The sequence below is a fragment of the Artemia franciscana genome, chromosome 4 (genome assembly GCF_032884065.1).
Source record: "Artemia franciscana chromosome 4, ASM3288406v1, whole genome shotgun sequence".
Classification (NCBI taxonomy): Eukaryota; Metazoa; Arthropoda; class Branchiopoda; order Anostraca; family Artemiidae; genus Artemia; species Artemia franciscana.
The window spans coordinates 61,431,006-61,446,996 of record NC_088866.1 but is presented as its reverse complement, the minus strand read 5'-3'; the positions used below and the strand labels follow the sequence as shown (position 1 = coordinate 61,446,996).

Here is a 15,991-nt window from a genome sequence, read left to right as displayed (position 1 = left end):
ATATATATATATATATATATATATATATATATATATATATATATATATATATATATATATATATATATATATATATATATATATATATATATATATATATATATATATATATATATATATATATATATATATATATATATATATATATATATATATATATATATATATATATATATATATATATATATATATATATATATATATATATATATATATATATATATATATATATATATATATATATATATATATAACGTATACTTCCCTCAGGAAAACTTTGTTTTTAAATTAATCATATTATTAATGTTGTACCCATTGTAGTTTGTGTTCTTTTCATTTTATTTGCTCAATTATAGTAATTTCTGTTGATTTCGGATTATTGGATGACTATTTCTGCTCGTTTTGTATTTTGCTGTAGCTTTTAGTTTGTATTTCAAAAACTTAATTTTTTGGAAACTGTTTTTTTGTTAATTCTTACTTTTAAAATTACAACTTCTCTGAAAAAAAAAATTGAAAAAGTATTAAAAATCCTTTTAACCATCCCATCAGCCTCTGATTTGATCTCAAATGGCAGATTGGCTGCGCTTTAGGATTTCGCATCTGCACTACTGCCTCAAGTGGGAGCTAGATTACTAAATTTAATCGAATTAGGATTTTACTATTTCCGATGTAATTTGCATATTTGGTCTGAATTGAGTTTCAATATTTATGTTTACATTTTCAACGTGAATCAAATATTGTGAATAACATTAAAAAAAACTTAATTCTTCCTTTGTCTGCCTCTTTATCTTTCTTTCTTTCGCTCTGAATCTGTGTGCTAAGTTAAGCATCTTATTTATGTAGTATATGGTCTCCCACTATTTGTATAGACTTCCACCTTTTCGGAGTTTTTGAATGAGTAATGACTTGTTACCATAAGTAGACGTAGTATATCTACGTGCTGGTAAGTAAGACTTCAGTCAGGAATGGATCACAATTGTACTTATTTCAGTCTATTTACTAACTGTGGAGGATTTGATCAAAAATTTGTGATTTGTCGACTTAAGTCCGGTGCGGGATTGTTCCCACCTGAACAACAAAACAAAATCTACAACTCTTGAATAAAGTCAACATAGTGAAGCTGCATTTTTATTTTTCGGTCCAAATAATTGAGCTGATTTTCAACATTACAATAAATTGAAAACGATATATTTAAAAAGTAAATATATAAACAGTAACCATGCTTTGCATGTTGAAATTTGCTATTCTACCAAACACTGGATTTTTTCAAGTTGGCTTACCGGATTTTTTAAGTTTTTTTCTTATTATAACCGGTTATTCATTTAATCTTTTTTCCACTGAAAAACAAAACAAAATCTTCAACTCCTGAATAAAGTCAACATAATCAATAATAAATCAATCAATGATTTATCAATCAATGTTTTCTCAATAAATCAAGTTTTTGCATAGAAACATTGATTTTTGTGACATTAATAAACAGTTTATACACCACGTTTTATCCACGTCTAGTGTCATGTATTTTCATCTTTTTGACATGCTGAAAAGCTTAGCAATCAAAAGCCGCTTTTTTCTTGTTGCACAACTCTTTATCTGATTTTTTTTTTAAATGTAAACTTGATTCTTGGACTTGACATGAAAGGTCATTTGTAACTAAATTTATGGCATTGAACTTTGTAGTGTTTTTCCTTGGCATTTTTAATTAATTCAAATTGGAATCTTTTTCTTCCCTCGTTGTAGTCTTATGTTTTCGTGCAAAACTAAAGAGGGTATCTCATACCTTGTTCGAAAGTGAGTTAAAAAGTAATTCTTCTTTCGACAATTTGGGCAAATAATGTTTTATTAGCTCTTTCACAAAAAATACACTATAGTTAATGCATTGCAAACCGAAATGATACCATATTCAGTCATCAATTTTGATTGTTTAAGATTATTTTAATTTTATTACTCAAACCGAAACGGTTCTCTAGTAAAGCTTAAGTGCTTTTGCTTAGCTTTGCTAAGAGCTTAAACATCAGGTTAGATTTGAAACATTTGGAATACGCTTTTTTATATTAGGCACTATTGGCTTAATATGGTTTCAAAATTTATGTTCTTAAGGATTTCAATCCCTCGTTTCTATGCTGCTTCTCCCGTGGACAATTCCAACTCCGCAAAATTCTCCCCAAGAGAATCCCCCTCCGTGGACAATCCTCCTCTCTAGAGACAATTAACCCCTGCAAAATTTCCCCCACTTGTAAAATTTAGCAGCCAAAGCAAGCTTTTCGTATTTCACATTCACCCCTTACCTCTGGAAAAATTAGGGACGTTCCTAAATTCTGGTTTGACTGTATATACTGATGAAATTAGATCTTCTCAAAGCCGGTACTACCGTATCCCATGTCCAGTGCCTTCTCAATGGAGGGTGTGAGCACCCTTAAAGCCTACGCTACCATCTTTCTCTGTGACACATAAATTTTAAAACTATAGATATTTATTTGGTCCTGTTCTTGGTTCTTTACAAATTGACTTATTAGTGTATTGTAGACAGCCTGCATGTGGCCTTTAAACAATGGAAAAGAAATGTAATTGAATAATTCTCGTTTAAGGCTAAACTACTCCTCTTTTTTGCGATTTGTAGGTCAGAAGAAGACCCCAAACGACATGAGACTGTTCAGCTACTGGATGATTTAATATTTAGAGAAAATTGATTCTTATTCTACATATAAATTGTATGTGGAACAAAGTATTTGGAATAAACAGTACTTATTCCATATAAAAAATGGCATCTGAAGTACATTTTGAAAAGTTCATGTGGAATAAATAGTATTTATTCCATATAAAAACGTCGAATAAATGGAATAACGGTACCAAAATCAGCAAGCTAAACTATTCTCCTTTCTTTTGTGACTGGTAGGTCAGAAGTAGTGATGAAGCAGATCCCAAACGAGAAAAGACTGTTCAACTACTAGATGATTTCAAAATCTGTGGAATAAATGGCACTCATGTCTGTATGGTATTCGAAGTTCTAGGTCATAATCTGCTCAAGCTAATCATTCGAAGCAATTATCAGGGTATTCCATTGCAGAATGTTAAAACTATCACGAAACAGGTAAGAAGGTCAATTTTTTGTCTTAAGTTTTGTTACTCCATAACAATCAGGATAATTTTGTTTTTGGTTAAAGGATATATTTATTAGAAAATATTTACAAGATAGTGTCCTTCAACTACAGGGTGAAGTCCGCGATGACATGCTATATGACACGTGAAAAACGATATTAACTTACAATCAATAATGCAGAAAAACGTAAATAAGTGAAGGAGGAAAAAATCCCTAGCTGAAAAAAATGCAAAAAAGGAGAAAATTACCGAATTTTTACCGTGGTTTCGAATGCAAAAAAAGATTGTCAGCTTTACGAGCAGTACCTTGGATTGTACTCCAAACGGTCGGGGCAAAACATCTAATAATTGATTATACATATTTAATCGTTTTCCTATTTTTTTCGTCATACCATTTTTTTTTATCAAATTTACTAAGGTAATAAAGCTATATTACTTCCCGTTTTCCTTATTGTACGCATTTCTGTATTATTTTGATTGATTCAGATAAAAACCGGAAGGATTTCTAAGGCAAGCTTTATACAAATTGTCTCTATGACGTGTTGAAGTTAAAGTACATTTTGCAGTCTTTAGTTTACGAGGAAAATTATGGTTATTATTTTTAGTATTTTTTGGAGGTATGTCTTATTCAGTATCTCTATAAAAGCTGTAGTCAAAAGATCATATGCAGATGCTGGGTTATCATCTTTCAAATATGTCTAAAATCTGGCTCACTAAATTTTCTGACAAAATTCTACCATTTTTTTTTCATTTGCATCGTTTAAAGTATTTTCCTATCCTTAACCTGACCTTCGGAAGACAGGATAAATGGTCGCACCCATCGATCAAAACAGCTTTCCCAGACACGCGATAACTATTTCACTGTCAACTATCGCAGCGTCATTAGGGTTTTATACAGGTCTGTTCTGCGGATAGTTATAGTGGCTAATGGACTGTAAAAAAAAAAAAAAATAATAATAATTCTTAAAGAATATTGTAATCTTTAAATGAAGTCTTATGTGTTTTCCTGTTTAAGTTTTCCAGCATTTTCTTACGTTCCTCCAAAAATCATCACAAAATGATGAGGTTATATATTTCTGTCATTTTGGTTTTCAGTTTCAATAATGAAGTCTCTAGCTTTCTTCAAGGCCATAGTGCCAAGTCTTCTGGTTAGCAAATAAACCATATCTTTTCTAACCAACAATACAAGGCTATTCGATCTTTGTACCGTAGTTCTTTACGTTCTGAGACACATTTCTAGGAAACAGCACAAACAACAATGCGTTTTGTTTTAGTGCATCCGTTTTCTTTTACTGAATCACCAATTTGATTGTCTCTCATTATTAAAACTATACGAATAAAAAGGAACTGTGACGCCAGGGGGACGCGGAGAATGGACTTGGTTAGGTTTGACCCGAAGAGACACTGGATAGGCAAGTGTCTTAGATTGATTGTGGCGATCACGAAGGCGCTACGTGCCATTGTCTGGTTAATAGCTAGGTAATAAAAAAGCTTAGTTAAAAAAAATGAGCACTGCGTTCTCAGAGATACGGTAGAAAATAGTGTGGTAGTTAACTTCTCTTTCCTGGAGTTTTAGCCCGAGTAGGTTTTGAGATTTCCATCGTCTAGGGGTGTTCTAAACAATTAAATAAAGATGTATAACTTCTGATATGAACGAACAAAAATAGACTACATATAGCATATGTTATTGCGTGCTCCTCGCGTTTTTTCTTCTATGCCATCAACAAGGTTCCTTAATGTATTTGAAGTGAACACAACCGATTGTCTTGGGCTGGTTCCGTATTACCATTGATTGCATCCATTATTTTTAGATGCTTGATCGATAATTACTTTCTCGTATATCGCGCTGTTTTTCTGTATTATCAGATTTCTAATCAGGTAATGAATCTATGATTGTATCATTTCCAAACAGTTCGCGGTAACACATAGTAAGTAAGGAGCAACTCTGCTCAATAGTAACCGTAACTCTAAAAAACTGAATTTTGATATCAATATACATCAAAAGAATTGGCTTATTATGTTGGTTCCAAATATATAAGATAAATTAAATTTATAGTTGTCCATCAAAAGCTAAGAGCCTGAGAAAATTTACCTGATTTTCAAAAAAGGGAGAAACACCCCCGAAAATTCAATCCCTCACAAACACGTTTCTGTTGATCATATTCACGGGTAGCCTAATTTCCTTTTTTTTAAAAGTGCTATTATCTCACAAACGGAGTTTGTTTTTGGTTTGTTTTTGCTAGTAGGTGCAGTTGCCTTTGCATGATTTGCTTAGATGGCGTTTGAAAACGTGGTTTTGCATCACATTGCGATTCATTTTTCATGGAAACCATGTCTATTGGAGGGCATTGTAGACTCTTCCTTATAACAGTTTAGAAACAGACAAACAGGCCTAATTACAATTAACATTCGTATATTGTAGAATTACTTACATATATTACTTATACATATGTATAGCAGGCTTAAAAATTGTATATCAACGTGACAGATTGCAGCGGGGGAGGGACTGTCAAAGCTTTACATATATAATTTTGTTTTGTGAAATATAAAAATCCAAGAGAAATGCTCAAGTACCCAGCCTCTGAAAGGCTGATGGAAGGGGTCCAGGATTTTTAAAGGGGCTTGCCAGGTCATTCTCAGGGGACCAGATCCCCCCTCCGCCCCTCTGTAAATTTACGATTATCATGCTGTAATCTAGATAGTAGAGATACAAAGTGTATATACTTAAAAAGTTTTTTATTTTGGTTTTCCATATAAGCTTCAATTTCTTATTGATTTCAACAGTGCCCTTCAAAGAAAGAGAAAACCCTATCTAGCTATAATTCTATTTTCATTTTTTGTTTCCAACTATTGGAAACAAAGGCCGCCCATACAATCTTTCTCGTTTATTTAATTTTGATATCTCTGATGGGGAAACATTAATTTAGACTTTTAGATGAATAATATTATGTATTTCGGTAGATTGATAGCTCCATGGAAACAATGATTGCTTCTAATTTGGTGATGGAAAATTATTGAAATTTGGTTTGTCTAGCTGTGATATAGCCGACTGCTAAAAAGTCACAAATCTTTTTACTTTTGATCAAAGGCTCGTAAACACGGACGTTTTTGTGTTGTCGGGAACGAAGTTTGTGCACGGCAACGATGGGAATTAAGATAGGGACACGTTCAAAGCAGGCAAATTATGTGAAACTACATAAAAAATTGTGACATTTCCATGGGTCGATTCTGAAAACCTTTGTGGGCGCTTTTCAGAGAGGATGGCTTCCGCTTCTTGAGACTATATTTCCATAATCTCTAGTCTCTTGATTTTTGTCATGGCTTTGATTTAGCCCATTAATGTAAACATAAATCAAATTTACTTTCATGTATATTCCTAAAGATTATTTTAAAAAGTAGGAAAAGCTGTTTAAAAAAATCTGTCTTCGAAATTTGCTCATTAAGAAAGAGGAGAGACATCTAATTAAAAGCAGATGATTTTTGCAACCGATCATTCGTTGATATACCATATACTTACCAATATACGTGAGGGGTTAAAAGGGATGATATCCAGTGCATGTGGCGAATTAAAAGCAGAGCTAACCTACACAAATGGCTAACTATCCTTTAAAATCGACAGAAGAAATGCCCGAAAAATCAGAATCTTAGACGTAATTAGTCGCTAGTCACTAAAATATCCAAGATTACCGTACGGCTCAGAAAAAATTTTTAAAGTGAAGGAAAGTGGTGAAGAACCTTAACGGAAAAATTTAAATAGGAAAATCTATACCGTCTTTAGACACATGCGTCATTTACTTTTCTAAGAGTTAATTTCAAGCATATTTGCAATTCATTTTCCCCCTAGAATCAACTGCCATCCAACACTTCTTGTATGTGTCTTAAAGTTCCTCTGTTTATATTATTAATTTTTTTTAAACTGCTTAGGTAGAATGGGACTTAGGAAGGTCATTTTTATTAAGGGAAGGAGTGGTGTCAATGAAGGGACATGTGGCCCCTCCCCTGGATTTTTAAAAATACCCTCTTTAGGTATTTTTGCTGAAGAAAATATTTGGTGCTTTTTTTTTATTTAAAACGGTTAAAAAAGGAAAAATTCCTACAGAGATTTTGAAAAATATAATCTCTCCCCTATAAATCTTGAATTGACGCCACTTGAAGGAGGAGTAGACACGTCTCATCGAAAGCAGATGATGTTTTACAACCGACCGTTCACTAGTACGTCATTCCGCCATATAACTTCTCAGCGCATTCCTCCTCTCCATCCCTTCTAGAAAATATTCTACTGCAAAAAGGCCGTATTTTTTTTTCCACAATCCGTTTTCCCCCCAGAATCAGTTCTGAAGAATCATCCAAGACTATTTTCCGTGTCTTAAAGCTCCTCTGTTTAAATTATTTTAAGGAGTTTGAAAAGTAGCATGAAGTAGTGTCAATGGGGGGGGATATGTGCCCCCTAGGTTTTAAAAATACCTTCTTTGGATATTTTAATCGAAGAAGGTCCATATTTGGTGTTTTTTTTTATTGAAAAAAAGTTTAAAAAAACGACGGATTCCCTCATAGATTTTGAAAAATATAATCTCCCCATCCCCCTAAAGTTCGTGAATTGATGTCACTGGAAGGAGGAGTAGACACGTTCCATCAAAAGCAGAGGATTTTTTCCAGCCGGTGGTTTGCTTGTACGTCATGTCGCTATATAACTCCACAGCACATTCCTTCCCTCTATCCTTTCGAGAAACTATTCTATCGCAAAAAGACTATATTTTTCCCCCAATTTTCATCTAGACATGGAGATAAGACCTGTCGTAAACAGAACCCGTTCCTGTCATTGGTTTCAATGAAATCCAGCATTATGAAATCTAGGAGGATGAGCTTTGTTTAATTTTTTTTTTAGCTCTTTTTATTTCTTAAAACTGACTTGATTTAAAGATAATCTCGAATAGTCTGTCAAAGCCAGCCGATGTTGTGTTGCCTTTTATTATCCAACTCATTTTCTATATTTTTATACGTGCTTAGTCTAAATGTAGTCTTTCAAAAACAATTGAAGCTTGGCAAAATAAGAAAAACTGTTGACAAATATGGAGAAAGCATACAATCCGTATGAGAGGGGGTGAAGGAGGGCGCCCGTGGTTTATGTTAAAATGCCTGCACAAAATTTTTTCTGAATCATATCGAAATTCTAATGATAATGGAAAAACATGTCAATAAATCTGTTAGCAGAATTTCGTGGACTGCATTGCTTTTCTGTAAAAAAAAAAAAAAAAAAAAAAAAAAGGATAAAACGCAGGCATTTAACTTTTTTTAAGTTTTAACTTAAAAAAAGTTCTTTTTTAGAACTTCTTTTTCTTCTTTCCTCTTTCTTTTTCCTCTTTTTAACCCTTTTTATCATAGTCTTTATAAAAAATCGTTTCTCTTCTTTTTCATTTGTTTTGAAATCTATTACTAGGATTCATCTATGTTGCTATAGTCGTAGTTACGCAATTAGGAAGACAGGAGTGACCCCCCTCCCTTGTTAAAACTCATTTGAAAAACTCATCTCCCCTGCAAAAACAGAAAATCACTTGTTGCTTAAAGAGAATTTGGGTTGTTTGTACAATATGATACTAGGCCATGGGAACAAGTTTATAAATGTGCAACAACCTGGGGGGGGGGGTTCGGAATGCAAGAAAAAAGCATTTTCAATCCACTCTATTCCAATTATGTAAGGACTAATCCTATTGACCATGGTTACGAGGGCTTTCCACCTGGTTTGGGAAATGGCTGGAAAAGGCTCTTAGCAACCTGTGATGGGTATGTCATGGTGGCGTTTTTTTTTCCTAAAGAAGAATTGTAATCAGTCGGTAACTGAGGAAAAGCTGGTATAAAACTAGAATAATTTTCCAGGTTGTTTAACTTTTTACTGTAATTATGAGTACCTGTCACTGTTTCCCAAAAAAAAACTTGTAAATCTTTATTCTTCTGTCATGCAAAATTAACAGAATACTAGATATGACCAGATACTTACTTTAAGCACGACGATACAATGCAGAAGAATTGGGGTTGTAAATAACCCTGTAGGTTTCTTTGGATTGTTTATAGAAAGAATTGTGTACAATTCCTTAAATCGCTTATATTTTATACAACATTTCAGCAGCAATCCTGTCTAAAGGGATATGGCATCATGTTATAAGATTCAGAGGGATGTAAGCCTAGAGAAGGCCAAAACATGCATAATTGTACAAGTTCACAAGGAGTATTTTATAATAGGTTTTTAAGAATTTTTTTTTTTAAATTTACCTGCAATTGTTTCCTGCAACGTTTCTTTAGGTAATGAATTTCACCAATTCTCCATTTGTTCGTGGATGGACAGTTGTCTGTGGAGTCTGTTGACATTCTATTTAGTAGTGTGGAAGAAATATGCTTAAAACAGAGACCCTCTAGTTTATTATTTGCAGAATGTTTACAATTTTTTTCGGCTTTATAAGAAATCAAACAGTTCGTGGTAGCGAACTGTAAGGAACGACCCGGCTCAATAGTAACCGAAACTCTAAAAAATGGAATGTTGATGCAAATAGTTACATCAAAAGAATCGCATTATAATACTGATTTTAAATAAAAAAGTTTAATCAAGTTTAGTATTATCCATCAATAGTTACGACCCTGAGAAAATTTGCCTAATTTTACAAAATAGAGGGAAATACACCCTAAAAATCATATATTCTTAGCGAAAATCACACCATCAGATTCAGCGTATCATATAAGAAATTAAATACGTTCATAACGTTCAGAAATTAAATAAAAAAGGTTTTTTTAACTGCAAGTAAGGAGCGACATTAAAACTTAAAATAAACATAAATTATTCCGTATATGAAAGGGGTTGTCCCTCCGTCAACGCCTCGCTCTTTACGCTAAAGTTTTTTTTTTATTGTTTTAGAAAGAAGTGTTGTGACAAAGAGTCAAACTTTAGCGTAAAGTATGGGGCGTTGAGGAGGGGACAACCCCTTTCATATACGGAATAATTTCTGTTCGTTTTAAGTTTTAATGCCACTCCTTGCTTGCAGTTGAAAAAACTTTTTTTTAATTTAATTTTGATAAAACAAGCAATCATTACTCGAATAATGGTAGACAGTTTAGTGTTGTTGTTTCGTCAAAATACTTCTATTTGCTAGGCATACTGACTCCATTGTCATTTTTTAAAACTTGCTGCACGCAATACCTCGCGCTAACTTTTTTAATTGTTTATTGTTCTAGTTCTAATTTAAGAAATGCAGATTAATCTGTTTTCAGGTTCAAAAACAAAATATAAAACAAAATTGAGTATATAAGGAAACCAGTACTATTTCTCATAAGCTACGGTGGGATTTCATAAATTAAATTATTAATTATTTTTTTTAAGTCGAGCTGCAACTAATTTTTGTTTGTATCACTGAAGTCCAATTCACATTCTTGCTTAACTAGACATCAGTTTCTTGGCATCATCACCGTATACCATTTATAATTTGCTTCATTTTTCACAAACAGCCCTGATCCGTCGGAAATTATTATTTCTAGAAATTAGTGTCTTGCTAAGCCCAAGTGTGAACGGGGCTAAATGACCGTAATCATAAACCTTAAAAAATATGAACTGTCTTTCGAAATACTACCCACTTCTGGATGAAAAATATCTAGTTGTCAAGAAATATTGCGTTATGTTGCAACTTCTATATTGCAAAATAATTTTAGGATTTCGAAACTTCTGCCGTTAATTTTGCAAAGTTTGTGCAATAATAATAGTAATATAATCCAATTGCTTCCCCTCTAATTGATCTGCTTTCATCCGCTGTATTCGTGTCCATTCAGAACACAATTTAATTCATATAAATTTACTGAAATTAATAAGTCACATGTATGCGTCACACAATTAAGAACTAGGTATGGAAGGGAGCCTTTTTTTCAACAGAATTAATGGCAAAAAGATGCGTCTTCAGCCCAAATATACACATTAAAAAATCGACTCTTTTTCATTCAAATCACCTTGAGAGGATGCCCCAAAGAACTTTTTCAGGGGCAATAGTTTTTATCACTTTTGCACAGTTTGATTTTTTTTTTTATGGTTTGAGCTTGCTGTGTTTGAAATATTATTTTCATTTTCCTAGATATATCGTTCCGATTACAATATTTTGTTGTTTTCATGCAAGGACTTATCAGGGGTGGGGGGAAGGGGCACGGGATTCGACCCCCCCCCCCCCCAAATTTTTGTTCGACTCGAAAAAAAAGTGACGAGAGAGTCTATAAACAGATTTTTAGTGTGCTTTTAAAGTTTTTTGTCCTTTCCCCCCCCCCCGCCGAACAAAAGTCCTGGATGTGCCCTTGTTGTTTTTCACGCCTAAAGGTTGTATCTAACATTTTCGAACTTATGACATTACTGCCAAAAAGGTCCTGAGTTTTTGTCAAAGAGAGGATTAGTGTAGCAATATATGTTAAATCGCACTTTGGTCGTCCTAATATAACTTGTCTTACAGATATTCCCTTTCGAATAACTTGGCAAACGATTTTCAGCAATTATCTCGGTAGTGTTTAAGTGTCAGATATGCGCTTTTGGTTTGACAGTGACGATTTGTATTATATTAAAAAAAAAAAAAAAAAAATATCGAATTTTACATGATGAATGGAAGCTTCTATAATATCCTAAGTTATATGGTTCAAAACTAAAGCATGCATATTCCCTTTGTCTCAAAGGCTTCACAGCGGAAAACCTGATTATGTAATGTTTGTTGAAGTTGTATTGATTATTATATACTTATTGTTTAAGCTTTGATGAAACAGCCATTTTAAAAGAAAGGCTTTCACAAGGCTTCTTTCCAGCTTTAAACTTTAATGGTGGCGCTTATTTACTCCCAGTAAATTTTTGTTAACTTGTTACATGTTTCCAGTTTTGAAGAGCACGTTTAAACTTAAAGGAAAAGCTGTTTAGCTTATTTTTGTTGATGTTAATGGTATCTAAAAGATCTTAGGTGCTGGGGATTGGGAGTTCAAGCAAAACTTGCCTCTATGTCTCCTGTTAAGATACATTTTGCCTTTAATGTGGAATTAGAAACAATGCCAAAGTAGGAACCAAGTATAAAAAATATACGCGGAAAACTGCTCTTTACGGATCTTTGTATCCACAAATATCTACTTTGATCACAAATATAACGGGCCTGAACAATTTCTTATTGCTATGCACCATCTGTAAAACGTTTGGTGTACGGATACGAAGACACATCTTAACGAAAAAGTAAAACAAGACATAATAGTTCATGTGGCATTTGCTTCTAGGGTCAAACAGATAGACTGATAATAACAATATGTAAACCCCCTTCCTCATCTGTCACAGAAGTAGAAACAGTACCTGATTCCAAGCAGACATAACAAGGGCATCGTGTGTTACTTCTGACTAAGTTTAGTTGATATCAGACAGCCGCCTTTCGTATCACAAGAAAATCAATCCTGACTCGTAATTTAGGATTTGCCCTGCCCCCAAAAAGGGTCAATTTGCTTAAAACCCGGAAATGTATCAAGTTTTTCTGAGAAACCCTGGGTTTCTCAAAATTTCTAGGAGATATACCACAAGTAGGACAGTAGCCTTTATTTTCCACCGTTCTGGTAGATAGTGTAATGTCAAGGCTCTGGGAATATCCGTCCTCTTCCAGATATTCTGATGGCGAAAATTTTGTGACTCTTTCCTCTCTAAAGAGGATGGATTGGGCTCAGAACCCAAGATGGTACAATATGGAAATAAGGTGCTATTTTCCACCAGCTTTAGCTAAATTTTAACAGTCCGTTGGCAGATATAGTTACAGAAATTTACTCACGTCACCACCTCCCTACAGATTTGAGATCGATTTGAACCCGGAAATAGCATAAATAGCACACATGCTCTAAGCTGTCCGCTAGCGTGATTGATCCAAGAATCTGTTCTGACCAATGTCGTGATGACACGAATTTAGGAACCAATTTCCTGATATTGGTAGGATCGGTAGAAACTTCAAGACGAATTAGATCATTCACTGTTACTTCTTCTCTAGAGAGGGATAAAAACAGACAACTCTCTCCAATAGGTGTCCTAATGACTTGAACCTTGTACTTTACTGCTTAATTAAAGTAGCACACCAGCTCTTAATTCTCAGCAAGTTTTATTGAAATCTAACAGCCTGTTCCGGTCAATATTGTGGTGACAAGGATTTAGGGATCCACTCTCTTGTATAGATAAGATTAGCTATCGAAAAAGGCGCTGTTAGAACATTTGCTTTTACTCCCCTCTTCTTGGTTTGGACAAAATTGGAGAACTCGCTCTGATAGATGGTTCATTGACGAGACTTTAAGCTTCCCTTCCCCTAAGCCAGGTTAAACCATGTGCGGGCCCCATAAAGACACAATTAGGACACTTACTTATACTTGCTGCTATGCTCCTTTTCTCATATATATATATGCTAGTAATAAGTATTTAAGAGACATCTCCCCCGCAGAATGGCTAAGGACTCCCAATAGGTACAACAATAACACCTACTCATACTTCCGACCAGGTCTGGCTGAGTATCGGCAACTCCTTCTGCTAGATAACGTTATAACAAAATGATAAAGAATACACTATTCCACTCCTCCCCCAATTTAGAAGTCATGGTGTAATTTTTTTTTGTGTTAAGAATTTCAAGAAGTCAGTGGGGCTTATCTTGGAGTAGAAAATCTATATTTCACTTAGAAATGACCCAAAATCACTACCCAAATAATGTATGACTATCTTAAGGCTGTGATTAAGTGAACTGATAGAACTCGAAAATCCCATGTTAGAATTGAAAATTTATATTTAAAAAGTACTCAAGTATTCATTGGCGGAAGATACCGCTTTTAATATCAGGCTGTAGCTTCTTGAAGATGCTACAAAATGTTTGCTAGGATTTTGCTCTATTTCCTCTAATTGCTTAGAAATCTTAGAAAATGTCTAGGTCTTTTTCACAAGTGCACTCTAGGAAGGATATTGCTTTTATAACAAAATCGGTACTATGATGAGCGGAAGGCAATAACCTGTAAGATAGTTGGAACCATTTTTCGATGTATTTTCCTGTTTTCGAATAGTCCCATAGAATATTTTCAGCTACCTGAAATTTTTACAAGTTTTTTGCCAGAAAGAACCGTTTCAGATCGCCCTAGAGACCAGAATGACAAGCTGGTATAATTAACCTGCTATTTCCAGCAATGAATAAGTGCTATTTGAAGGGTTTTTGACAGTGGACGGTCTCTAGAGAATTGAGAGACAGAAGGCTACCCTAACTTCAATTTTGAACCTCGATGTTTTCAAGTTAACTTAATCACAGCCTTAAGCAGATGAAGTAGAAATTTTTATTGAACTACTTGTCGCAAATATATATTAAATAAAAAAAACAACAAGTTTTTTTTAACTGAAAGTAAGGAGCGACATGAAAACTTAAAACGAACAGAAATTACCCCGTATATGAAAGTGGCTGTTCCCTCTTCTACGCCTTGCTCTTTGCGCTAAAGTTTGAATCTTTCTCTCAACTCTACTTTTTAAAACAGTAAAAACTTCAGCGTAAAGAGCAGGGCATTGAAGAGGGAACAGCCCTTTTCATATACAGGGTAATTTCTGTTCGTTTTAATGTTGCTCCTTACTTTCAGTTAAAGAAAACGTTTTTTTTTAAATTTAATTTCTGAACGTTTTTTAGTTAATCCATGTTTTGATTTCGGCTCTTTGCAGATGAATAATTAAAGTGAAATTTGCATATTTATTTATTTGGCTAAATGGCTTTCCCATAGTTTTGACCGAATGATTTTGAGAAAAAAGGAGGGAGGAGGAAGCCCAGTTGCCCTCCAATTTTTTAGATATTTAAAAAGGTAACTAGAACTTTTAGTTTCTTACGAACGTTTTCATTAGTAAAAGATATACGTAACTTACGAATTAGCTTACGTAACAAACTTCTATATTTGTATGTTTCTATTACGTATATGAGAGGGTTTGCCCACTCGTCTATACCTCGCTCTTTATGCTAAAGCTTAAATTTTGTCCCCTGAATCACAAAGGCTGTAGAATAAATAGTTGAAATTAGCGTAAAGAGTGAGGTATTAGGAGGAGGTATTTTCTGTTCGTTTTAAGTTTTAATGCTACTCCTTGCTTTCAGTTGAAAAAACTTTTTTATATTTATTTTTTCATTGTTTTTTAAATAATACTAGAAAATGCTGCCCCCACCCCTTCATGGAAATCTTCTACCCCCGTGATAAATTCCTCCATGGAAAGTTTCCCCCCCATAACCCCCTCTTCTCAACCCCTCCTCCCAACCAAAAATTCCCCTGAAAACGTCTGTACACTTCCCAATAACCCTTACTATATGCAAACACTGGTCAAAGTTTGTAACTTGCAGCCCCTCCCACGGGGACTGTGGGGGAGTAAGTCATCCCCAAAGACATATTTATAAGGTTTTTTGACTATGTTAAAAAAATGGCTATCTCAGAATCTTGATCCGACGACTTTGGGAAAAAATGAGCATGTGAGGGGGCCTAGGTACCCTCCAATTGTTTTGATCACTTAAAAAGGGCACTAGAACTTTTCATTTCCGTTCGAATGATCCCTCTTGCAAAATTCTAGGACCACTGGGTTGATACGATCACCCCTGGGTAAAAAAAAAAAAAAAAAAAAAAAAAAAAAAAAAAAAAAAAAAAAAAAAAAATAAACACGTATCCGTGATTTGTCTTCTGGCAAAAAATACAAAATTCCACATTTTTGTAGATAGGAGCTTGGAACTTGTACAATAGGGTTCTCTGATATGCTGAATCTGATGGTGTGATTTTTGTTAAGATTCTATGACTTTTAGGGGGTGTTTCCCCCTATTTTCTAAAATAAGGCAAATTTTCTCAGGCTCGTAACTTTTGATGCGTAAAACTAAACTTGATGAAA

At 34.0% G+C, this 15,991-nt stretch overlaps 1 protein-coding gene across 1 annotated transcript in view; it reads left to right on the top strand.

Annotated features, from left to right (window-relative positions):
* Positions 1 to 15,991, top strand: part of LOC136026684 (uncharacterized) — a 136,592-nt gene that overhangs the window by 38,741 nt on the left and 81,860 nt on the right. Inside the window, exon 5 of the mRNA XM_065703428.1 lies at positions 2,894 to 3,088. Coding sequence (XP_065559500.1) covers positions 2,894 to 3,088 — 195 coding nt within the window. The remainder of the gene's footprint in view (positions 1 to 2,893; positions 3,089 to 15,991) is intronic.